The sequence below is a fragment of the Centroberyx affinis genome, unplaced genomic scaffold (genome assembly GCF_046629955.1).
Source record: "Centroberyx affinis isolate AG114_WGS23_722 - 3 ecotype Tasmania unplaced genomic scaffold, CSIRO-AGI_Caff_v1 ptg004001l_1, whole genome shotgun sequence".
In the NCBI taxonomy this organism is placed as follows: domain Eukaryota; kingdom Metazoa; phylum Chordata; class Actinopteri; order Beryciformes; family Berycidae; genus Centroberyx; species Centroberyx affinis.
Genome location: NW_027281814.1, coordinates 134,411 through 160,853, shown reverse-complemented (window position 1 = coordinate 160,853; position 26,443 = coordinate 134,411). Strand labels below are relative to the sequence as shown.

Sequence of the window (26,443 nt, the reverse complement as noted above, 5' to 3'; positions counted from 1 at the left end):
GGGTACTGGGTATGTAATGCATTGTGAAATGTGTCTGGATGACATCAGTCCTGGAGGCGGCCATCTTTATGCTCCTGCAGCCTGTCGCACCAGCTGAACGTGCGTTGGATCGAAATTTAGAGAGTAAAATCTACACTAAACATTATGTCCATTTGTTAATTTATTAGGATACACATTAGCTATCACCAAGATAACAGCTAGTCTGACTGGCGTCCATAAAAACACAAAAGTTTCAGATACATAGTTAAAAACATATTCAATACAGAGATGAAAGAGGCACATAAACAGAGTACAAGTGAAAGCAGGCACATAACCAAAATATAAAAGAAAACAAAAAAGATTCAATTTTATTTTTCACGGTCTATGGTTTTAAATCGGAATTTATGTCTACGCTGCAACTACTTCAGTTAAGTTTCAGTTAAGTAATGTGTAAACAATAAGAATTTACATCAAATTCCTGTACACACTTATTCTTATTCTCGTCGCATTTCAACTGTAATGGGTTTTAAAGCGGTCCAGCACAGTACTGTTTAGTTTGGTTTAAGTTTAAAGTATGAAAATATCTGTAACAGTGCACACACCACATGCCTAATTTGTGCGGTGTGTGCTTTATTATTGGTGCCGCAGTAAGAAAGAAGTAAACTACCGACAAGAACCAGAACCCCCGAACTCTCCAGCTTCCTTCCTCCAGGACTCTGAACACTGTCACATAGCTCAGGCGTTTTTCACTTGATTTGGCCACTCCACTGTTGTTTATGGGGATGACTTCTCCACATGTGATGTCATTGTTTCTCCCAGATAAGAATAGCACTGCGTTTACATACAGCTTTGTGCCACGAGGATGCTGGCTGTACGCAGCTCAGATCCACTGCCGCCAAACAAAGCCCTCTCTAAATCCTGACACCTAACCCTTGTGTGTGTTTACTCACGCCACTGTTAAACATTTACATACCCTTCCAAACAGTGTCAGGGAGAAAACCGCATCACCCCGCTCTGTTTTACATTAGCATGCGGGCAAGTAGTTTGCCTCTTCCTCCGAGAGGGAGAAAAAGTCCCAAAACATCCATAGTAATCAATCTGATGAAACCAAACAGCAGTATACACCGAGGACGTCGGAGTAAACAACTTTCAACTCAGCTGGGTTGAAGTCTCATCTCCGCGAGGGAGCCAATCAGACGTGATGTTTCACTAACGTTTTGTCTTTTAGTTAAAGCTTGGAACCGCAGACGACTGTGCGCTGTTACATCTCAGAGTTTGTTTTGCGAGGGAAGACAGAGGGACATTTCTCCACATGAACCCCAGGTCCCGTAAACGTCCAATAAATGCGTCCTATTTACAATAATTGAACCTATTCCAAACCCAAGCACTTCTATTTATAATCCGTATATAAGCTATGTACAGTACACGCTTGTACCGCATAATCCGTGTTTGCACAAGCAAGTGTGCAGACAAAAGTAAAAGTCACACGTGGCAATACAAGTCTCCTGGTCTCCATTTTAACAAGTCTCACTTTTTTAATGGATATATCCTGGTGTTAAATATCTGTAATGTGTTTTCCCTGGCTGTGACGAGCGTTGGACATAAACATGCTATTCTTGCTCTACCTATAATTGTTCTATTAATAACGCCTATAAGGTCTGACTCTCGCTGGCTGCGTTCTGCATGGAGGGGTGCAGGAGTATTTATTGTGTGCAAACGCGACCTGTTTCCAGCTGCCACACGTTGTTAATCTCTGGCTACACCTCTGGCATTCAGAACTCATTTGGGTCAGCCTCTTTTAGCGCTTGGCAGTCAGAGGGCAAGCTGCTGCTGCTGCTATGTTGCCACTGGCGTCCCTTGTGGTCGGGGGCGCCGCTCGAAATTCGGGGGCCCCACCCCTCCGACAAGACGCGACACTGGGCCCTGCACCCTGACACATTCAGCTCTTAGTCTAGCATCACCTCAACCCTCAGACTAACCCCTAATCCTGAAAGTACCCCCCCCCACACACACACACACACACACACACACACACACCACACACACACCATACCACCACCACACTTTTCTTGTCTAATGGGGAAAAGGGTGGAATGACTTGAGGACCGGGTTCCCACAGGCTTTGAAATTTCTTTGAAAGTTTGTGGATTTGAAAAAAAAATTAAAATAGAGGCCTTAAGTGTTTTTGAAAATGTTTGGGTGGCTTTGAAACTAGTCAATTTTTTACAAAAAATATAGCACCCAAATTCATCAATATGCCTCAGCTCTCTGGCCCTCTGTCTGTCCTAGCATCAACGCTTCACATCCTGAGGAAAACCCTGTGATGAAGATTTGTGTTGATATAGCAGCAGTTTTTAAATTCAGAATTTTAGGATTTCTTGACTTGATAAGATCACAAGAAAAAAAATGAGGCTTCTATCATGTCTAATTTTGGCCGATGTCATGTCTTACCCCAAAACATGCCAGTTTTGAGTCTTTGAATTTCACCACAAAATACCTTTAAAGTAACTGAAAGGTCCTTGAATTTTATGTCCAAATGAGTGTGGAAACCCAGTGAGAATAAGATTCTGTCAACACAACAGACTGTCCAGGTATTACACTGAACGGTCCACAGATGCTCAAACTATCAACAAAATATCCATTTGGATACTATTGACAGAGGGAAGATCTAAAGTTCACAGTTAGGTCAAACTTGTTGGGGGTTGCTCATCTAATCTCCTCGCTCTCACCCATCTCCTCTTTCTTCTAAACGCCACAGTATACTTGCTGCTGAAGTGAATTTCTAAGAAAAGGGCACGTTTGTGGAAAAACATGAAGCACCACATTGGCATCGGACTCCACAGTGTGAACAAGCTTGCTGGCCGAACTTGTCGAATTCTTTGCACTCCAGCTCCCACTGCGAGATCGTCTGCGCCTGGTGTAAAATCTCTCATGATCGGTTGTGTTTCCTTGTGGGAATAACGTCTCCATTTCCATTTCTGTGCTAATATCTTGTGGTCAAGTCTTTCAAAATGAATCATTTTGAGTCATGGCTTGCTTGTTGGAGAATATCTGCATTTTTATGACCCAACAAACCGCTGCTAAATCCTTTTGTTGTTCTTCTTCTTTGAGTTTTTGTCACTGCTGTCTCCAGTTCCCCTAGGTTACGTTTACATCTTTAATTGTCATGCAACCCAACTGGCATGGAGTGTAAATAAACAAGTAATACAAAGAGGTGTTTGACTGTGTTTCTATTTTGGGCAAGTTTTGACTCCATTGTAAGTTTACCCTGGTCTTAACATTCAAGCTAGCTTTCTACATAGGTGCTCACCCTCATTAGCAGCAGGAAGAGTTGCAGAAGATTATGTGTATTGGTAGATGCCTAAGATGAGCCCCAGGCTAAAAACTGTTTACAAGAGTTAGCGGAAAACATTCACTTCAGAAGTCTTGCTCAACCTTGAATGCAGGCCTACCAACACTCATAATTTATTTCATGCATCTCATTGTATTCTGCTTAACTTCCTCATTGTCTGGACTTATACACTGTTGGCCAGTATCTACACTTTCCTCTACAGCTTCAACCATACTGTATGCAACAAATGCACACAGCTATAAAGCACTAAAGTGATATAGTCTACTCTCCATAGTTCGTCTTGCAAGGTTCCTGAGGTCTCTCACTATGTACTTCTAAGTTGTCAATGTTTCTCTGGACCAATATCACCAAGACTCATTCGTGTACATTTAAGAGACTTGTTGATAAGTGAAAGTGAAGTGATAAGTGAAGTGATTCTGCTCGTCTGAGTCAGGATGTACCAAATTCTCAATGGGGGAACAATCAGTACAGTTTAATTTTGGCGAAAACAACACACTTGTTGTTTCCTCTGCACGCCAGCTGGTGCTTCCCTGTGAGGATTCATTGGCAGAACAACAAAAGAACATTCTCAGGTGCTTTTTTCCTCTTTTAGTGGTGTTGATTACAAGGTTTCAATAATGGACAATTACAGGAAAATGTGACCAAATAACTATACACACATGTGATGCGCATGTGTCACAACGAAAGAGAGACAGAAGCACATTGTGAAACAGCTGTACGGTGTTTCATTCCCTCATATATCATTACGCAGATTCTTTTCAAGACAGGTAAACAATAGCAGAAGTAGAATAGACACTGTATGGTTTTGTATGTATGTTTTTCTAAGGTTGTATGGTTTTTGCACAATGACTGGAAAGTGCAACACAAAGCTAACCACACACCAAGATCCAGCAGTTACAGTATCTTCTGGTTGGAAAAGGTGGGAAGAGAAAAAGAAGAAGAAGAAGACTCCAGGCTCGTGTCCTCAAGGAGGTTTCTGGTATCCGTCAATAGAGCTCCCCGCCTGCGGACAGAAAAATAAACTGCAGGTTAACATGACCAAAGACAATAAACATAAACCATGCTCAAGACCTACACAATTTACAGTGAGAAAAATGCATTCAGGAAAACTATACCACTTCTGTGTCTCCATTTCTTTCTCCCTTTCTCAGTGTCCCTTTCTTTCTCAGTGTCCATTTAGGCATTTAAGAGTTAGAACTATGTGAATTTGCCATATACATAAATAATGCTGAAACCGGTAATGTGCTTTATCATGGCTGCTTCCTTTAGGTCTCCGGCGGTCCCTGTTCCTCCAGCTAAATTTCCTCTCTCTCTCAGCTCTGCAGGGACTGAAAAAAACACCCTGCATCATCTGCACTCAATCAGAATAATTATCCCAAGAAATGCACTGCAGAGCCTGTGAGAGGTGAGGGGAATGAAGCACAGAGGCTATTGGCAATCGCCTCCCTCCAGTCATTATTAGTCATCTCTCTGCTGCTTTGGAAGAGCACCCGGACGGCTTGGGAGGAAGCCATGTACAGCCGACAGACAGAGAAAAGGCCTGATGTGACTCCGGTGCCCAAAAAGTATCAGCAGTCTCTGAAGGTTCTGGCAGTACAACGGCTCCTCTGGGGACTGGCAGCCATCCGCAAACGAATATTAGCCCTATGTTCTGTCTGTCAAGCTTCCCCCTGTCTAGAGACTTTAAAACACTGAAATTGTCACTCTAAAGATAGGGGGTCTTTTAAAATCCAAACACACAGCCATTAGACACCTTAGCGTTCCTCATTAGAAAAATATTCCTAGAGGGCTCCTTGAAGAACGTCCATATGTTTGAGGTATGATTAGGGTCTGCGAACCCTTCCTGAAGGGGTTCATCAAGGAACGTTCTGGGGTTCCCCTTTGATTGCAAAAAGGCTTTGCAATCAAAAAGTTTCTCAAAGCCCTTTTTACTTTTTAGAGTTTACAGCTGGCAGACAGAAAAAAAAAATCATTGATGAGACTTCAGTGCCCATGAAGTATCAGAGTTTTTTGAAAGTTCTGGCAGCACGACAAGTCCACTGGGGACTGGCAGCCGTCCTCAGATGAATATTAGCCCTGTGTTTTGGATTTATATTTCACCCCTGAGATTTGCACTTGTCTCCGATCCAGAGATTTTAAAATACTGAACTGGGCACTCTAAAGATAGAGGGTCCCTTCTAAAATCCAGAGGCAGTCAATAGTCACCTTTGGGTTCCTCACTAGAAAAAAACAGCCCTAAAGGATTCTTTGAAGAACCCTGCTAGGTCAGAGGCTTGTGGAAATACCAGCAGGGTTTGTAAAGCCTTTCTGTAGGGGTTCTTCAAGGAACATTCTGGGGTTCCCCTATGATTGCATAAAGGCTTATAGCAACCATTAATAGTTCCTCAATGCCCTTTTACTTTTTAGAGTATACAGCAGGCAGACAGAAAAAAAAAACATTGATGAGACTGCAGTGCCCATGAAGTATCAGAGTTTTGTGAAAGCTCTGGCAGCACGACAACTCCTCTAGGGACTGGCAGACGTGCTCAGAAGAATATTAGCCCTGTGTTTTGGTTTTCTACTATTTCACTCCTGAGATTTGCACTTGTCTCTGATCCAGAAATTTTAAAATACTGAACTTGTCACTCTAAAAAATAGGGGTTCATCCAGGGGTTCTTCTAAAATCCGAAGGGAGCCAGTAAGTAAGTTCGTCACTTGAAGAACCCTTATATATGTTAGATGCTTGTGGAGGCACCATCAGGGTTCATAAACCCTTCACAAAAGAGTTCTTCAAGGAACCCTATGGTTGCAAAATGGCTTTGAGCAACCCCTAAAAGTCCCCCAAAGGTCTTTTTACTTTTTAGAGTATACAACAGACTAATCAGACTCCAGTGCCCAAGATGTATCCGTGTTCTCTGGAAGTTCAGACAGCACAACAGCTCCTCTGGGGACTGGCGGCCGTCCACCTGAATATTAGCCTTCTGTTATGAATCTCCACTATTTCACCCCTGAGGTTTGCACTTGTCTCCTACCCAGAGATTTAAAAACGCTGAACTTGGTGCACTCTAAAATGTAAAGGGATTTAGAGGAATCTTTAGGAGTTCTGCAACCAGAAGATTAATTAAAAAACACTTTATGAAGAGTTTATGAACCCTGATGGTACTATTACTGTCTAAACATATATGACCATCAAGGAATAGATAGATAGATAGATAGATAGATAGATAGATAGATAGATGGATAGATAGATTAGATACCCGGCTGAGCTCCTCATACAACCCGTTTGACTGCAGATCCGCCATGGCCTCCGCATCCCACGAAGTTCTCCTGCTTCAAAGGAAAGGCAGGTTACACAGCTTGCTATGTAGATTCATGTTATATTGGAAATATGTAGGAGATGGAACAAAGTGGAAACTACAGAAAAATTATGGAAGCTGTGGAAGAATGTTCTTTTCTTTCTTTTCTTTTCTTTCTTTGGGAGAGTGTTTTTAAAACACTCCAGAGCTCATCTCTGGCAAAAGATGTGTAGCTCTGTCATAGTGGTGAGTGTTTTAATATGTATTGTGTTGTTGCAGTATTAAATTAGACTTGGACATTCAAAATTGAATTTTATGATAGATTGATTTGGTGCTATTGTCTGTGTATGATATATTTTATTTGGACTAAAGCAGTATTTAATTATTTCCTTATGTGCCTTTGTCTCCTCCTATGTCTCTTGATTGTTTTTTCTTGTGCTAATCCCTTTGATGCCAATCAAGCAAGCAATCGATCAAGCGGGCAACCAAGTTATCAATTATTTAACTCTTATAATAACATAAAACCCTATCAGTCCTTGTCTATTCTCTTTGTAGGGCCTCTCAGTAGCACAGGCACTGATCAGTCGCTCAATCATTCAACCAATCCCTCAATCAATCAATGAAATAGTCAATCAATCAATCATTCAACTCTATTCATTTATCCTTACCTGTCACAGCATTCTGTGTCCTGTAGGGGGCAGAGGAGGGTCTGTGTGTGACTGTCACCATCTGAACTCTTCTTCAGCTTCATAACCTTCTTCTCTAACCTGCTCACCTGTTGCACCAGAGTCTCCTTCTCCTCTGTCAGGCAGTCTTTGAATCTGTTGTAAGTAGTTAGTTTATTAGTTTAGTTAGTTAACATCCATAACACTGACTAGATGACTGATATAAAAGGTTGAGACAATGAAAAAGAAAAAAGATACCCGTTCACAGGATTGATACTCCTCTAGTGGTTGATTCAGGAACAGTTTACTAATTTACTAAAGCCTTTCTTGGGTGCAAAAACTTTTAGCATGTGCAATGACATAACCCCTGATTGGTCAAGCAAATTGTCTTAGGGTTAGTGCTGACTTTGAACTTGCAAAGGCTTGTTTGTAACCACAAAAGTTTTTAGTAAAGCTGGGAGAACCAATCTAGGGTGTGAGTATCCTTCGAGTATCTTTCATCTCCGAATTTGTGGCAAAGTTCAGAGGAACACACATTTTATTGGCTAGAGGCAGGGCTCAAAACTAGTATCTTGTTCACCCCAGGCATCTGCACTATGACTGTGCCAAAGGGAATATTTGGTGGGGAGGTTAGCGGGCCTGAGCAAGCATGCTCACATTGTGTATAAGAACTTGAAGTTTCTCATGTGAAAATGAAGCTCAGTTGAAAATATCCCGGAAACCTCACGTTTACCCAGCAGGGCTAGCATAATCCTTCAGAAGACGTCAACATACAATTTACATTTGTTTCCAATGTTAGCAGGGGTGCTGCTGGGAATTCTGGGGCCCCTTACAAAATGTGACACAGCCCCCCCCCCACCATCCATACGTGTCTTACTTAGTACAGTAGCACCTCACTTCTCTGAAGGGTCCCATGAAAGTTAGACGTTTCTGTTGGATCTCTGCTCTAATTATAGCTTACTTGTCTTTATTGTGAGAACGTGACTTTATTGTTTGTCTGTTACAGGCCACTGTAACTCAGTGGGATGGGGGGTTGTGACAGAGACTTGTGTAAGAGGAGATAAGTTCTAGCAATGTTGTTGCAGTTTTTACTTGTCGCTGAAATTGCAGCTGGTGATATTAAACCTTTCAGTTTGAACAAGTGTAACACCATAATTCTTCTGACTGGATTTCGATGTTACACTTGGTTTAATAAACCTAAAAACAGCGAATCGCTTAAACACATGAGAATGACACTGCTCGTTTTTTAATCTATTTTCAGAATCTGCTTTGTTTGCGTTTGTTTATGTGCTAGAAGTGTGATTTTCAGACCTGTTTGGCCATACAATGGCAGTGAATGGAGAGAGAAAAAAACACAATTCTCCAATCATCTCTCACGGAGCAACAGGTAGCCTAAAGAGAATCAATGATTTTGGGGTTATATCATGACCAGGAAGCTACACAACCCAAGCTACTACCTAAATTCAACATCACTTTAATGCCCCTTTAAAACACAAGAGACATGAGATCTTGTATAATGGATCCTGTGTATCAGATGCTGTGTGTGGGTGTAAAGGACAATTGGGTCAGGTATTGTGTAGTGATAAATACAGCAGGGAGAAACTGCCCACCTCTTGACACAACATATCCAGTAGCGCTGTTGCTCACACAGCCACTCAAACTGCTCCGCTGTCTCCTGTAGTTTCCTCAGACTCCTCTCATTCTCCTGCTGCAGTTCCCTTACCTCAAGAAGAAGACGAAAATACTTTATTGCTCCTTAAAGCCCCTTAAAAAGGGATCAAGACAACACAAAAAAGCAGAAAATAATGGGGGCGGTTGTGGTGATGGCGGTGCGTGTGTCTCTGCTTAAAAATAGATCAGAAAAAAAGAAAGAAATTGCCTCTTGCACTCTTTGCCATCATCTGGAAAGATGAGCGAAGGCAATGGAGTCAGACTTAATCTCAGACTCTCAGGACTTTCACAATAATTCACTGGCATGATCCACCACAAATAGACGTTCTCATTAAGTCTTTTTTTTTTTTACTGACATGGCGGTCTGTTGTTTTGTTCTCTTGGACTTCTGCAGATGTCTCCTAGGAAAGATAATTGTAGACCTGGATTGTTTTCCATTTGATGGACTGGTTGAGTCAGGGGCCAGTAGGGGAGTGTGTCTTTGAAGCCAAGTGTAAATAAAACTCTTGACAGTGCACAGGAATGTTTCAGTAATGCCCAGACTCAACACACACTAATGCAAATCTAACGCCAGCAAAACTATGAATTAATGTGTTGATCGCGTTGGTTGTAGTTTTTAAAATTTGGCCACGATAAATTTGAACCTTTTGAGGTTTTACGTTTCATTGTCTCGTGATATAATCTAATTATTCAAAATCAGGCAGTGGACCATAAGTCACTGTTTTTCGCTGGCTCACCGCCATCTTGACCTAAGCTAGCCTGAGACAGCATCAACAGTTGTGTTAATACATTACTTCTGATTGGTGGAGCTGGCTACAACTTGACAACTGACCAAAAACGTAAAACTATAAAAACTCAGAAACACCAATTATTTATGTTTACTTTCATAGAGACCAAAGCCATGATGAACACAGCGTCTAATCACGACATCTGCTGGCCAAAAATGACACTGCAAGCAATGAAGAGCAAATCATTCTGGGATCACCACATCATTTGAGTATATTGCCATACACTCAGCTAATGTTAAAGCCATAATATCAGAATACCCAGTGGTATATAGGTATTGGTATATAGCTCTGTTGTCAAGTAATACCTCCAATTATTTCCTTCATGACATTTTGCTCTGCCTTCCTCCCTGCATTTACTGGTATACTGTGTTAGCCTTGATTTTTCAAACAAAATTAATTATGTTTATTTGCCCCTGCATATTAAAAGGAAAATAGAGAACATTAAGTGTGCACATTATTTATTTGGGTATATACTGTAGGTTAGTCTGCCACTACCACCTTGACTTACACATCTCCTATGGGAAACCCTGATATTATTATTGATTGGTGGAGCTGACTACAGGCTCTTAATATTTATATCACAGAATGCTGATACTTTGTGACCTATGACCCAGTACCAAACATATAAGGAAATAAGGGTTAAGGTTAGGGTGAGCATGAAACTAAAAGAAAAGAGTGTGCAAGTTGAATTTTCTTTATACAGGCTCTTAATACTCATGTATACAAGGGTTACAGGTAAAATACCCTGAATGTGGCAGAAACAGTCTACAAAACTGACTGAAAACTAGCTTCAGGCTGCGCTGCAGGTCTGAATGACAAAGGCTGCAACTATTTCTTTATACACATTAGTAAATTGGTTCTTGAGCTGGATTTCCCTCACCTTCCTCTGATGGGCGCTGCGTAACTCCTTTAGTTCTTCTGTCAGGGTTTCTTTGCTGCCTTGTAGCTCCTTCAGCTCCACTGTCTTACTGTTGGTGACAAATATAAGACAATAGACAATAGTAAGGAGAAGGAAATGGGGATTTAAGCATAAATGAATGAGAAAGCACTGTATCTGTGTTTCCCCAACACTTTTTCTGAAGGCATTTTAATCTTCTTGCAGGGCCAGATGGACAGAGTTTTGAGCATCAGGACAATTTAAAGAGTATCAGGTAATTTGTCAGTCACAGGAAATAAACTAAATTGACTTTCAATTGGCTTTCTGTAATGGTATCAACATTCGTATTGTCCTGCATGGCAAACCTCACCCATCTGCCACCTAAATAGACCAAAAAAAAAAAAAAAAAGTGCAACTACAATATGACCCCGGTCTGGTTCATGACACAGCACTGCTGGATTTCTCCCTATTTTCTCCCAATTTTGTCATTGCCAATTCCCGATGAAAACATCCACTATCTATGACGAACATTTTATTCTAGTAATGTCAACAGTCACTGGTGAAAAGTACTGGGAAGAAGCATGAAGGCTTTTCATTTGAAATGTTAAAAGGTTTCAGTAGATGACTGTGCTAGATATTGTTTCTCAGTATTCAGTGTTTTAACAGGTGCTTCTTCCACAGATTTATTCATCAAGATTTACATGTTGGACCCTCCTTGATCCTTGCTGCTCTGTCACAGACTGGCAGATGAATTTCCCTTTCAGCGGTTGTGTTAAATTGAGTTATTTCTTTACCTAACATTTCTGTATTACACATGGCCATTCAAAGGAAGGGGGAATATTTGTGGGATCTATTGTCAGGACGGCTTTCACCCTTCCACTCCTTACTTTCAATGTATTGCAAGGTTTGCATTGTAAGGCAGTCTGGTTAAGAGGCTCCGCTAAATGTAAAAATGTAAATAATAAGCTCTCTGTTAATGTTAAGGTCTCTTTCATCAGCTCACTTGTCGGCTGGAGAACTCCTGGAATCACAATGTGATAACATACTCTGACACTAAGCCAACTTCCCTAACTCTCCACAGGGATTTGAAGTCAGCAGATTGAGGTGCGGCGCCTCTCGGAGGATGACTGTATTTTTGCTGACTTAAAATCACAGATTAGAAACTCTGATGTTTTTATTCGATCTTGAGACGACAGTGCGAGGTGGAGTTCTTCACTGAGTGTTTGCAGAGCAGCTGGTGACAGCTTCACTTGGCTTGAGTTTGCTGGAGATGGTAATCAAAAGTTAGCGGTTTTCATTCATTTTCATGTTTCTTTGCATAGTATGTGCCCTTATCTGGGTTAACGTTCGTTTTTACATTTTGTTCAGTTTGGACAGCTGGGTGGACTGTGGAGGCTTGTATTTAAATCAAACCACTGCCAGTTTAATATGTCTACAGACACCAGGGGATTGGACAGATTACCAGCGCCATTTTTTCCAGATAATTCATCCACAACTCAAAACTGTGACAGGCCGTGTTCTACTGAAGAACAATAAGGGTTCATATTGCACCCCCAGTTTGAATATTGTACATCATCATTTTGGCATCTTCACCACTGATGTAAATAAAAACTAGGAGATTGTGATCTCTAGTCAGTAATCCCCACTATGCAATAATCACCAATATAAACCAAAGACTTACATTTTCAGGATAGTAATAATTTATGTTGTATCTTCTTTTAATGACCTTATTTTCATGTAACTTGCCTCAGTCTTATACTTCTCACTACGATGTAGTGGATTTAGATCATAAAGATTTCTAGCAGCTTTAAAGGTGCTACACGTTTTCTCAAAATGAATACCACATTTCCCATAAGCCCCATTGCTTCTGGTTGCAAAGATGCAAAGATGGCTACCTGGTGACACTCTGCATGAGTTTGTTTTGAAGAGCAAGAAGGATTAGAGTCGATAACAGCAAATATGCATTCAGACAACGTAAGCTAACATGAAGCTGAAACTATGCAGTTAGAATAGTGGAACTAGAATAAAGTTGTATATTACTTGCAATGTAAAATTATATGTCACTAATAAAAAGCTTGGTAAACTCACATTCTGGGTGTCTCTTGTATAATTTACAAAACCTTGTTATAAATTCCCTCCCTCATGCAGATGCCGTAGTGGGCCTACCCGTACAGCTCCTCCTGGAGACTCTCTATCAGTGCAGCGCTGTGCTGGGCCTCAGCGTGCAGCTCCCCCACCAGGCCCTCCAGCTGCACCTCGGAGCTCTGCAGACTCAGCAGCTCTGAGCTGACCTGCTGCAGCAGCTCGGCGTCCCTGGAGGCTTCCTCCCCGAGCAGGATCACACGCTGCTGCAGGAACCCCACCAGGTCCTGGAGCAGAGGAACATGTAGGTTAGACACTGACACGTACAAACACACCTTCACACGTACACCCTCACACACTCACACACACACACACACACACACACACAGATAGTAAGTAAATCCATACATGTAAGTACTCCATACTCTTTCCCATCCCTCTCACTCTGTAGTGCTACAATTGTTGGCAGCATACACACAGCTGTTTATATTCTATTTTATGGCTTTTAATGTTTTTTTATTGTTCTATTATATTTACTATTCATTGCTTCTACTCTTTTTATTGCCTATTATATATTCTATTTGCGTGCTTAAATTATAGTTTCCTTCCTTGCTGCTGCAACGACTTAATTTCCCCCCAGGGATCAATAAAGTTTAATCTCATCAACATAGACACAACACACACCCACACACACATGCATGTAAACATATATTCTCATATGTGAGGAATGTAGTCACTTGCTGTGCTTTTAAGAAAATGTGAGCTTACTTGAGATGGCCTGATCATACCATGTTGTTCAGACAGAAGTGATATCCAACGCACCTATAGGTCATGCAGTTTGTGGCAAGCCCAAACATGAGATTACATTAAAAATAAATCTGGGTGGGGAAGACACAACTCACCTACTGTTGGCTCAGTGGCCAACAGTAGAAGACTGTGGTTGTAGTGGGCGGCTAACAAGTAAGAAATTGTGTAACTGTATGAATGTGAGCAGGGAGCAGGGAATGACTGAAAAACAGTATGCATGTTCAGGAAAACATTCCCTAGATAAATACAGGTTTTTAATAAATGGAATTTCATTTCACCATATGGGGAATCTTCAAATTATGATAAACTATTGAAATCATCCAAGCTAATTGTAATGAAATGTGTGCATTTTACACAATGTTAACACTAGCACTTAACTGCAGTGTAATTACAGTAATTGTGGCATAGGTGCCCTGCTGGCATGGCCATGGTTAGATGCATGAATTGTTTCAAATTATGAGGTTGGAATGAGGTTAAACACAACTGCCTAACAATACTCTAATTACCACATCACTTTTTTTTTTTTTAAATGGAGCTGCATGCTGTGCTCGGAATCATGTGGGGTTGATAATTAGAGTTAAATAGCGTAGAGTGGATCTTTAAGTATTCCCAAGGGGCAATTCTTCTTATACACAGCAGATGACAAGACCACCACATTCAGTGCACAGTTGATTTATAGTGTCCAGGGTTTGTGGGATTGGGCTGGTCACCTGCTGCAGATCAGAGTTTCAGTTACTCAGAGGCAGAGCTGCTGTGGAGGCAGAAATGATCTCATTGGTCGAGTTAAACCACAATGAGCGGGGCCAAAGACCCTTTTTCTGGCTTATTAATGATCGACTGAAGCCTCTGTTGGCAACTTTGTTGTGCAGCAAATATATTTCTATGAAAATTAGCATATGATGTTATCTGCCGACTTCTATCAACTTTTTGAGCAGTGAATAGCTACTTTTCTTGGAAGAGAGTTGGCAACACTATCTGAAGCAGTGAAAAAGGAAAACACTAAAAGAGGAGGAAGCTAATATTATGAAGCCTAGCGCTCTGCTACTAACTGAAAAAATGCAATCTAGTCCTACTAAGTTATCTATGTTGACCTTAGCCTAGATCAGTGGTTTCTCCATAGTTTCTTCCATAGTTTCTCTGTTATCTCTCTAACTACAGGATAGTCATGGAATTCTGGACAAAATCATATCTAGGAATAAAAAATATTCTCAGGGTTGTGTCTGAGAGACAGAATCTCATCAAATGGGGGTCTGTGGCCCTAATGTGGACTAAATTAGGGGTCCTTGATATGAAAAAGGTTGAGAACCACTGGCCTAGATGACCTTCCAAGTTCAAACTAGCCATACTAGCCTATAGCTAGTTAGGTAAGCTAGTTAGCTAGCTGCTGACCACCATCATGAATGCCATGGTCTTGAATACATGAAAGAAGAAGAAGTCATTGCCATTCAATTTTTTTATTCATATTTTTACTAGAGTTCCTTTTTTGCCATTCAAGTTTGCCAGTTAGCTAACTTGCGATACAATAAACTGTGGTTCTTTGGCTCCGCCCACTGAGGTTTAACTCAACCAATGAGATGCCTCCAGAGCAGCTCTGCCTCTGAGAAATGTGTGTGGAACTAAAACAGTGTGTTCACCTGTTGCTGGTGCAGCCTGCTGATGAGCCGGTCGTGTTTGATCCTGAGCTGCGTGTCGATCTGCTCCTGGCGGAGGAGCCGGGTGGCCACAGCTTCCAGATCATTCTGCAGCCTCCGCTCTCTCTCTTTGGCCAGCAGACACTCCCTGTCTAGCACTGCTGTACCACACACAGCAGAAAGCACCACAGCAATGTTGGACTCATTTCTAAACTCTATATAATGTGAGATATACAGTATGTGCCATTTGAAATTATGTTTTGATTAAAGAGGCAGTAAGATTTTTACTGCCCCATAACACAAACTGACCATAATGTACACTACATGGCCAAAAGTGGAGGAATAATGATCTGAGGCTGTTTCTCATGGTTTCGGGCTCGGCCTCTTGGTTCCAGTGAAGGGAAATCTTAACACTGCAGCACAGTGACATTCTAGATGATTGCGTACTTCCAACTTTGCGGCAACAGTTTGGGGAAGGCCCTTCCCTGCTCCAGCATGACGACGCCCCCGTCCACAAAACCAGCTTCATACAGAAAGGGTTTGTGGAGGTTAGTGTGGAAGAACTTGACCTCAACCACATCCAACACCTTTGGGATGAACTGGAACGCAGACCGCCAGCCAGGCCTAATCGCCCCAAAATCCGTTTCTGACCTCACTATTTCTGCAGCAAATCCCCACAGCAATGTTCCAACATCTAGTGGAGTGGAGAGCCTTCACAGAAGAGTGGAGGCTGCAGCAAAGCGGGGACCAACTCCATATTAATGCCCATGATTTTGGAATGACATGTTCCACGAGCAGGTGTCCTCATACTTTTGGCCATGCAGTGTATCTGGAGGCTGTGCCAGAGACTTGTGTTGGAGGAGATGAGTTCTATCGATGTTGTTGCAATTCCTACTGGTCGCCAATAAAAGTCATGGATTTCCCCTTTAGTTTAGTTTAGTTTAGTTTATTTTTATTTCTGTGTCATGCCAAACATCTGGCCCATCCCACATGGGATTACAGGACACCACCATTTTACAAAACATACATCTTCCAGTGATACATATAAGAGCAAAAAAAATAAAATAAATAAATTACCACATTATAAGGTACTACTATATTCTTTAAAATAACATATTTGAAATGATAGGTTTCAAATGAACAATACACTGAAAAGAACTGCTACAAACTTCCAGTTTAGCTTGATAAAGAGCTTTTTTTCTCATCTCCCAGGCTTTCTCCAGGTAACTAGCTAATCTAAATGTTTCATAAGCGAACAGCCAACTCAATCTTTGTGCATCATCCATATTTACAAAATCAATATCTGTTTTTATCTTACTAAACAAAGTATTGCGCAGTTCCCAGTAAAAAGGGCAATAGAAAACAAAGTGAAACTCATTTTCTATATCAGTCAAACAGCACATTGAAAAAATCCGCCTTTCTTCTTCCAGACTGACATACTGTCCAGTTTCAACCGTAAGTGGCATGTGACTGTGGCATTGTTTCTCTCTCTCTCTCTCTCTCTCTCTCTCTCTCTCTCTCTTTCTCACCCCCTCCCTTATTCTTCCCTTATAAGTAACTGTCTATTACTTATTATGAAATGTGTACATTGTTCAACTTTAACTAAATGTGCTGCTGCAGTCTCCCTTGGCAAAGAGATCTTTGATCTCAGAGGGACTAAACTGGTTATATAAAGTAAAATAAAATAAAAGTATCCTGTATGGCATCTGTGTGATTCTGGTGTAGTTTGGAGGCTAACCAGTCTGACACTTGATAAAGCTGATATCTATCCCTTGATTACAAAATTCTTTGATAATTGATGTTTGTGCTTCATTCATCTGATCTTATCTGGTTTTATCTCTGTTGTTGTGACAGGAGATGGTTACTTTGAGAATATAATCTGTTACAAAGTAGGATTATATGATTAAAATTGTAATCAGCAATGTAATTCATTCAGGTACTCCAGATCAGCAATGTCCTCAGATTATTTTCAATTACTTTTGGATTACTTCTGAAGTTAGTTAGATTACTTCTTGAATTACTACTAAACTAAATTCTCTGGAGTTGCAAAATGGATCATTCATTCAGATTTCTAGACAATTTCAGATACCCATCTTTAAAATGTACTCACTTGTGGTTCTGTGTGATGCTTTGGTTAAAGGTGTCAATTAAATGGCACGTGTTTAATCTGAATCAGCCTTGTTAGCATCATCTTTAACTATGATTAATTATTATGTTTTATTATTTAGACCAAGTGTGTCCATAATTTTCCAATCATCATATCTTTTTATCCTTCAAACACGTTTAACAGGAAATTACCCAATCCTAATCTGATTACTTGTTCAATACAATCGTAATGGATTAAAGTCACCATGGTGTTATTGTTATTATGTGATAATTATGTTAAATGTTATTCCTTCCTCCTCAGCTGTCACTGGTGCTAAAAACACAGCCACAGCAACATGCACTTTTTACAGTCTTTTGTGCGTAGTTTCACTTTCATGTCATGACCTTTGAACCAAGTATCTACTATCTACCAAAGACAGTATGCAGAGGAAAATACGCAAATACTAACAACGCATTAATCACAATACATAAGGCAACATCAACATCTGTAGGTATTTTCATTTTATGGCATGCAGCTGGTATTAAACATCAACCTAAAACATTGAAAACACCCACTAAATACTAGGTAATATGCGCTTTCAGACACAGCCACAGTAAATGCATGACTATCTGTGTGTATTATACTGGTGCATTATGGGATCTGAGAACTTCATTCTCATAGGTAAAAGACTTGACCTGACCTACAACTCACCTTTCTCATGTGCCAGGCGGTTGCATTTCGCCGTCAGGTACTGGATCTGACTGTAGTCTTCATCCCTGTGCGCTCGGAAAAACCTCCTCATCCTCGCCTCCTCGCCTCTCTCTGTGGCTCTCGGTGTCCCGCTCTGACTCCTGATTCCATCCCCCTTCCCATGATCCTTAGAGCAGGGCGGGTGTTTTCCTTACAGCCAGGTAGGTCACACTGCGGCTCCTGCAATATTTAACTCTTCCTCTGCAGTTTATCTAATAGTCATGCCTGGTAGAATGCGTGTACTTGGAACACACCTACAAAGGGCAAGTTTAAGCATTAAACCGAGCTGCTGTTTTCATAACACGGAGGCATGGTGGTGTGTGTGTGTGTGTGTGTGTGTGTGTGTGTGTGTGTGTGTGTGTGTGTGCAGGCCCGATCTGACCCAGCTCTGGTGTGAATAGGAAAATTACCCCTTGTTGTTCAAGCACAAATTGAGGATTTTAATATATTATCTTTTAATAGGTTTGCACTTGATCTGAAGTTACATGCAAATCTCATCTTAAATTTCTCTCCCCAAGGCAGTGAAGGCTGCAGGAGATTGAGTAGCAGGCCGGGCAAGCTGTGTCTAGCAGGCAGGAGAACAGGGTTGGCATCTTTAAAACCGTACCCTCGGGTCAAAACAATATAGGATTGCATAACACATTTTATGGAGGAAAATACCACTGGCATGTAATCATGGCACATCTTGGTTTGTTTTTTTGTTTATGTGGAGTATAGTCCAAGACAGTATTCCGTTGCAGAAAAATATCTGTCCCCACCAGGAAAGGAGTGGGTGTAGGAGACACAAATAGAAATAGGAGGTAGTTTGACATTGAAATAGTGCGGTGAAAAGTAAAGGTGTGGAGGTTGAGGAAGTCGATGGACCGATGCATTTGTCTTCAACTCTGACGACCCCCCAGTTCAATTCCCAATTCATGTGTTTTCTATTGTAAGCAAAGTTTTCGGGGGTAGGACTGGGTGGTGGGGTGGATTGGGAGGATGAGTAGGAGAGACCAGGGGGTTGGGAAAGGGGAGGGCGGTTTTATATTTTGTATATTATATGATGATCTTGTATTATGTATACCAGAACCTTTTGAAAATTCAATAAAGAGATGTTTAAAAAAAAAAAAAAAGTTTTCATTTTTAGCAAAAGGTTTTATTCATCCATGACCAAAACCTTAACCTAACCTTAACCAAATTTTTTTAGTTGCTGAACCTTAACCACTTGTTTTTACTTGCTTAACTTTTTGCTAACCTTGTCACATAATTCATGCACACAACACGTACAGTAATCTGCGTTTCAGAGTTTTGCTCATTTCACATAAGTTTATGAGACTGTGTTGATCTGTGCTGAACAATACATCCAGCAAGAGACAAGCTGTTGCCGTCATGTCCTGTTCCTGACACATGCAATAAATCTAAATCGCAATCAGCAAGTAAGAACCTGTGAAGAACAGAGAACATTACGCAGAGAGAATAGAGAACCTGTTCCAAGGTGCTGTTGGATCCCGCGGGTGCTTCCTGTAGTTCTGTGCTTCAAAACGCCGACACTTAAGTTGTCAAAAATGAAACCTTGATAGCTTTTTCACAAAAGGAGCTCCCAAAGTGGGGTCCAGCAACCACAATGAGTGCTTGAGGGAGTTCAAGGAAGGTTCCCAGCAGAATGAGGTATCCTTTTATTTCACTATGATTTCACTCCCTTCCAGTTAGCACAAGAGGATGTACAAGAATTACAACAGAAAACAGTGTTAATAGGTTTGTGCCAAATCTGTCTAAAAACCGGAGATTGTTCACTCACTTCTCTTCCTTATCTTGCTTCAAACTTTATTTAGAGCGGTCAAAAGGAAACGAACAAACAAATCATGTTGGGGATTTCAAATTCATTCATGTGCAGCACTTCACACACAGCTGCTGCCACTTCTGGTGCTGCTTGCTATCACATTTCCTACCAGCTGAGGGAGACAAAACAAAGCTATTCCTCCTGTTCAGGCTGGACTCAGTGGCTTGTTGAGAGAGGAAATACTGCACATTACTCCAAGTCTTCAGGTTCGGGCTATTTCACACATCCACAATATTCTCTTAAATATGCATGACTGGGTAGGGAGTCTGTAAAACTATCTGTAAAACCTGCAATAAAATTTTATTTTCTTGCACATTTAATTTATTCATTTTATAGTTCAATAAAGTTTGGGGTAAATGAATCCTTCATTTAAAGGGTAGTACTCAAACCCAGAGAAATGTTATTTTCTTTGCACATATTTATACATTTAATTGTTCAAACTGTTTAAGGCAGTAATGTATCCCAGTCCTGCCTTTAAGAGCTGCTAACATGAAAACAATGTCATCAGTCTGGGTTTCAATGGAGAGTTTTAGTGTCCCATGATGGTCTAAATGTTTCAGAGGCTTTTCCACCCTGACAACAATATATTTCTTGGGGAAAACCTGAATACTCGGGATTTTTTGGGGAATAAAAATTGGTCAAATAAAGATAAATAAAGATAATGAATGTTGGCAAGAAAATATTGGCTATTGGCAGCTTCAGTACAAAAATATCGGTACCGGTATCGGCCGCCATGACCGATATCAGTCGAACCCTAATCCTGTGTATTATATAACATGGCATGTGTGATGTCACATCAGCGTGACTCCCTTCTGAATAAAAAAAAAAAAAAAGACTGAAGCAGATTGTTGAAAGTCATCAGTGTGTATGTGTAATATCCCCACTTCCAACTCAACATGTTGAGCTTGTCCAACTATGCTAACTAGGACATGCAGATAACATCAGTTAAGCTTGTTTCCTGTGAAGTCTTAGAAAATGAGCAAGCCTAAGCCTATTTGATTCAGTCTTCTTAACAAAGCAAATGCATTATAAATCATTCAAAAGGAGAGGATGTTCAAAAATGGCGTTTATTTAAAAAAAGAAAACCACCATGCTGACTTCTGCCTCTTTAACACAAAAGTTGTAGATAGAAAATGGCGTTGGACATCTACACAAAGCGTCCGATAAAACAAATAAATAAAATAGTCTCCCGGATCTGTGAAAGAACATAATATCTCTCTCAAAAAGAAAACACAGACAAAACCCATCCCACAATTACCGACCACTTTTGTTACGTTGGGGAGTCAAAATCAACTACAAAACAGAATTTCTGAGAAAAGTTGACATAATTTGCTTAAAATTTTTAGTGTCAAAAGTTCACACCTCAGTAACACAATATGGAGTTTACCCTGCTTGTCCAACCATATTAGACAGGCTTACAGGCTGCCACCAATGAGTATGTCTTAGCTAGGAGTGTGTTCATTTAGCTTCAAAGTGGTTTTACATCGTAATATGCAAGAAATATGTCAGTAGTTTTCAACATTACCTTAGTTAAATAAGGTAACAATGCTTTTTTTTTTAGCTGGAACTCAGAAGGTGTTTGTTATGGTGCTGTTTATACAATCAATACCTTCAGTGAGGCTGTGGTCTCTGGAAGAGCAGGCTGACACACACACTGTGTGTCACACTGGAGAAGAGGTAATCAAACTATCAGCCTCATCACTGCTTCCAATTCCTGTCCTGTCTGGAGAGGAGTTTCGTTCCAAAATGAGATCTCTATCATCTGAAAAACAGTGAGAGCTATTCTTTAAAAAAAAAAAAGATTGTAGAAAGTTTAAAAACAAAAGGACAGCAGGTAACATAAGTCCTTGTTGATAAAATAATTATTTTAACACTGACTCCTCTGTATTTTAGATAGTGAACTGTATTGTAGAATTGTATTATATCCTACCGCTTTGGCAATTTCATGCCAATAAAGCTCACTGAATTGAATTAAAGTGAATTGAATCATGAACTTGAGGTAATCACTTTTTCCCCAACAATGGATATATCGCATTTTAGAACAGAACTCTTCATTCTGAGACAGAGCTCACGGTTACGTCTTCCAGAGAGCACGTATCCAAAGATAACTGAGCCATCTGTGACACAAAACAACAAATCAACATCTGAAACAAACTGTTCAACACTCAGCCCTCCATTCAACACACCAGTGCACCGGCACGGAGCAGCAGATGCTTAATTCCTTGCTTAGCTACCGCTAATGCAGTTAAATGTAACAGCAAACGGGGAGGCTGCACCTGACTTCCTGCTGCGACAGATTACACCAGCCGATATACACATTTCTCTCACACAGGCCAGAGAACATAATAGCACCTTTAAATGAAAACAAATCAAAAACCATGAATGCATTTTCTTCAGATTTCTTCAGATTTGTGTGCCAAATCTGGACCTAATGTGCTTCTAGAGAAAGATTTAATGCTTATGCCAAGTATATGTTTGAATATAATAGCTGGATTCTCTTTCTTTGAGGGAGTCAGAACAAAACAGTCACATTTTAATGCTTATGGGCCATTAGTGATTGACCAAGCCTTGGTTATAAGTAGCCCAGGTCTTAACTTGGCCAAGTTTCCCACAAGGCCGCTGTCCTGAGGCTAATCCTACACTAACTGGCTGCTACTGGGTTTTCACGCTTTCTCAACCTCGCTTGCTGGATCAAGTCGAGGCAAAGCTAACCCACATTTACAGTAAGGTAAGAGCTATCATATGCAAAACGCTTAACTGGGCAGAACAACATGGAGAAAAAAGCAGCCTGTATCAAGTTGGCGTCTACAAAATCGCTGAGTCATTTGAATTTGATCTCTGACCTCTGTGGAACGGGACAAGGTATCTGAATCCTCCAGGTGCTGTTCCTTTCTTTCTTTCCCAAACCAGTTTGTTCCATTTCAAAGGTCTGCCATACCACACACAGTACGTTTTTACCAAGCAATCACATTCTCCTGAACAGCATCTCCATAAATAACAGGCATGTGATGAGGAACAAAACAAGCAGAAAAAAACAGCAGTTTTCCATTAGAAACTAACAGCAGTTGTATGTCAAAAAAAGAGAAAAATTACATTGCTGCAAAATCCAGTTGATTTGAATAACATTTACACAGGTAAATGGGTTCAAAGGAAGTGTAGTGGTGACAGTAGCAGCCTCATTCTTTCACACACACTGATCAACAGGACATGAATGCCAAGTTACACAGCTTTCTGATGGTGGCATACAAGAAAAGAGCAGAGAGCTGGCAGAATCTGCATGCAATTAGCTGGATTTTCACCCTTTACTGTGACAAAAACAAAAAGACACAGTTCCTATCCAACATGGATCTTGAACAGAGTTAACAAAGATCCATGTCAAATGGAAACAGAGGGTTTTTTTTCACCATGAGCGGTGAAAACGCAGCTAACAATGTGCAGGCTTTCAATCAGTTCTCTGCTGATTCACACTCAACATACACACTGGCATAGAAGACGCTTTCAGGCTTTTTTCACAGAATATCTACTAAACAGAAAAAGGAGGTCAGGCAGCTCGGACCCTGTCCTTTTGGTCATATCAAGTCTTTTTTTTGACATTCAATTGGATTTTTTTTTTTTTGCACAGATAACATGAGCAATTGCGATCTGCGTTCATCGGCTTACAGCGCTCAGAATGTAAGCAGACGCACAGATGGAGAAAACTCACAACACAGAAGCCGGAAAACATGTTTTGAAATGAAAAGAAAAAAAAAAAATCCAACTGAAAGTCAGCATTTTCCATCCAACTTGTGTCAGTTCAATATGCAGACAGTTTAAAAAAAAAAAAAAAAAAGAAAAGGAAAGAAAAGAAAAAAAAGTATTGCACTGGTTTTGTGTGAGTCTATGGATGGGCGGTCATATAAATAACAACAACAAGAACCAAACAGTAATACCAATAATAATTATAATGCTAATAATAAAAACAGTTCAGACTAAGGTCCCCCTCCCCCCTGCCATTTACCACTGCTGCCAACTGAAGTCGTCGTTGGATCCGAAGACCAGGAAGAAGCCCAGGATGGTCCCGAAGATGACTACGTTCCCCGTTAGCACGAGCGCACACGCCCCCCAGGCGATCTGCAAGTCAACACATTAATAATTCACGTTAACAAATGCCGCTCCGTGCTGCCGCAGTATTTAGGCCAAAAACTAGCGGGTTATCAACAGGAACATTTTACAAAATCATTTCAATACACTTCTCTACAGTTCAGGACACAGCGGGGGGGGGGGGGGGGGGGGGGGGAATTAACACCAGCCACCGGCTTAAAGCTAGGAAGCTGCTACTTTACTGTGGCTGGTACATTTGTCTGCTCTATCAGCCACTTTGTCAGGTAGCCAGACATCGATTTTTTAGAAGAATTTCGAATTGCTTTATTGGGTTTTCCTCTCTTAATGGCCTTGCACTTGTATTTATCTGATCTGCTTGTTCCATATGAGCCAAACAGCGGCCTCTGGATGCTGGACGTTTAATCGTCCCTAGAGCCACAACCAAGTCTGATGGGGAGGCAGCGTTTAGCCTCTGGAACAGAAACAATTAACCTCTAAATGGTTTTAAGAGACAATTAAAAACTTGCATTTTTACTGCTGCATTTGATTAAGTTCTTTCAACCATACTTGTACTTTCTAATATACTCTTATAAACTTGTACTTTCTAGTATACTTTTAGAAATTTCTACTTTGTATACTTTCAACTGTTTTATGTCTATGTTGATGTAGGTTTGTAATAAAGCACTTTGCATCATTTTATGCTCTATAAATAAACTCGACTTCCTTTGGTGAAGAAGTTAATGGTGTTTTAGGAAAGGGGAACAGGTTTTTTTGGGTGAGGAGTTGCAATACTCCAAAGTGTGCGAAAGAGCTCACTTACTACTTCAGCTCTAGCAAAGATGATGGGCAGGCCGAAGGCTGAGATCACGATGCCCGTCGTGAGGAATATGGCCAGCTCTTTGCAGGCATTACTGGCCGAGTCTGTGTCGTCAACCACCCTCCGCGAGATGCAGTAAGGGATGGGAGAGAGGATGTAGAAGAAGAGGAGGAACAAGGGCCAGTATTTGCTGCAGAGACAGAGACATACGGGGAGTGAGCAAGAGATTCCCATACACTATAAGGATGCAGTCAAGTCAAGGATGAAGGAACAAACACTGCTCAATGCTTAATACACACATTTGTTATGAGGTAACAGAAACACCTCTGTGATTTTTTTAGACTCACTCAAGGGACACTAACATTTATTATCGTGTAACAACCTTTCCCCTACTTTCCACTGGTCGACAGCTATCATGCCGTATCATGATAGCCGAGAGGGAAATGAGATGAGATAATAAGAGTCAGATCTGTCACACATTCACCAGCTCCGTTCAGCTTCAACACAGGATGTGGTGATAGTGTTACTTACTCGTACACAGGGAGGGCACATCCCAGCATGAGGAACATGAGGCCGATGGCCCCTCCGAAAGACAGGCTGATCAGAGCTGGAGGAGAGGCAGAGGGAGGGGAATTAGCATGTACAGTCAGACAATGATGCTTTGTGATTCTGTGTGTGTGTGTGTGTGTGTGTGTGGGGTCTGTCTTGAGAGCCTCAACCATCTGATCGTGGCGATAGGGCCCCTGGCTAATGCTTCTGGCTGAGAAAGGATGAAACCATCATGTGATGAATCAGCTGATTTCACATGTAGCTAAATTAGCAGACTAACTCACGCTAGGGGATTATGTGAAACCTGGGTAACAGTGCTGTCAGTAGGGGAGCTTGTTAGCTACAATTAAACCAGACAGCTTACCAGCCTGTCCATGTCATATCAATTCAGTTGTGGTGCAGCTAGCATTAGTTAGCGTACTAGCGTGAACTACTATATTATTACAGTTTTGACAGAGGGATATTTATCATTAAACGCAGTTTCATATGCAAGGTTAGACTGCTGCGGTTATCTAAGGTACTTAATTGCCCTGAACAAGACAGAGACTATTAGCTGTTAAGCTATCTAGCCAAGGAAGTGTACCGTTAGTCTGTCCAGCTAATGCTAACGACTGTGTGTTGGCCTTGCGGCTAGTTTAACTACACAGCAAGCACATCCATCTGTGGCGAGCAAATTCTGTAACCGTCAAATGATCTGTGTTGGGATTCAGTTCCTTTCTGGTGGGAAATTTTAACGGCAATTTGCTTACCTTTAATCCCGGCCATTTCTCCTGGACAAAAGCTTGACACACAGCCCTCGAAAAAACGACAACAATGCCCCCTCCTCGGCTAGCTACCGCAACCTACAGCCCCCTGCGTGCTTGTGCTGCCTTCATATGCTACCAGAAATATCGTAATTATAAAGGTACCACATATATACGACCAAATAAAGTGATAAATACGACTTGAAAATATGAATTGTTTTATGATACTCGAATTTCCGAGATGTTACGTTTAGGAGACTGAGAGCAATGTAAGCTCTGTTAACAACCGATGGTAAACGTCGTGTATACGCAATTTTTGGTTAATAAATTAAATAAAAGAGCAATGCGCATTTCTCCCCTTCATTGTGCGGTTGAATATATCTATGCAATATCTGCCACCAAAATCTAGTTTTGTTAGTGAGTCCATTTTGTTATAATTTCCGACTGCAAGTGCTGAATGCGTGACAACTCG

General features: G+C 40.9%; 2 protein-coding genes across 4 annotated transcripts; both read right to left on the bottom strand.

The window, feature by feature from the left end:
• Nucleotides 1–3,790: 3,790 nt before the first annotated feature.
• LOC139663404 (hyaluronan mediated motility receptor-like) lies at nt 3,791–18,069 on the bottom strand. 2 transcript variants are annotated; one of them, XM_071542057.1, is made up of 8 exons: nt 17,925–18,069; nt 15,131–15,288; nt 12,774–12,976; nt 10,611–10,698; nt 8,882–8,994; nt 7,275–7,427; nt 6,568–6,640; nt 3,791–4,334 (listed from the first exon to the last, which is right to left on the bottom strand). In XM_071542057.1, the coding sequence occupies exons 1-8, from the start codon at nt 18,013–18,015 to the stop codon at nt 4,296–4,298; spliced, it is 918 nt and encodes a 305-aa protein (XP_071398158.1). In that variant the 5' UTR covers nt 18,016–18,069; the 3' UTR covers nt 3,791–4,295. The 2 variants fall into 2 exon arrangements, with proteins under 2 accessions (XP_071398158.1, XP_071398159.1); XM_071542058.1 differs by having other exon boundaries at nt 6,568–6,637.
• Nucleotides 18,070–20,828: 2,759 nt separating this feature from the next.
• leprotl1 (leptin receptor overlapping transcript like 1) lies at nt 20,829–26,150 on the bottom strand. 2 transcript variants are annotated; one of them, XM_071542049.1, is made up of 5 exons: nt 25,978–26,149; nt 25,211–25,286; nt 24,683–24,869; nt 23,780–23,892; nt 20,829–21,544 (listed from the first exon to the last, which is right to left on the bottom strand). In XM_071542049.1, coding segments are annotated over exons 1-5 (393 nt in total). In that variant the 5' UTR covers nt 25,994–26,149; the 3' UTR covers nt 20,829–21,543. The 2 variants fall into 2 exon arrangements, with proteins under 2 accessions (XP_071398150.1, XP_071398149.1); XM_071542048.1 differs by lacking the exon at nt 20,829–21,544 and having other exon boundaries at nt 23,776–23,892; nt 25,978–26,150.
• Nucleotides 26,151–26,443: the final 293 nt, after the last annotated feature.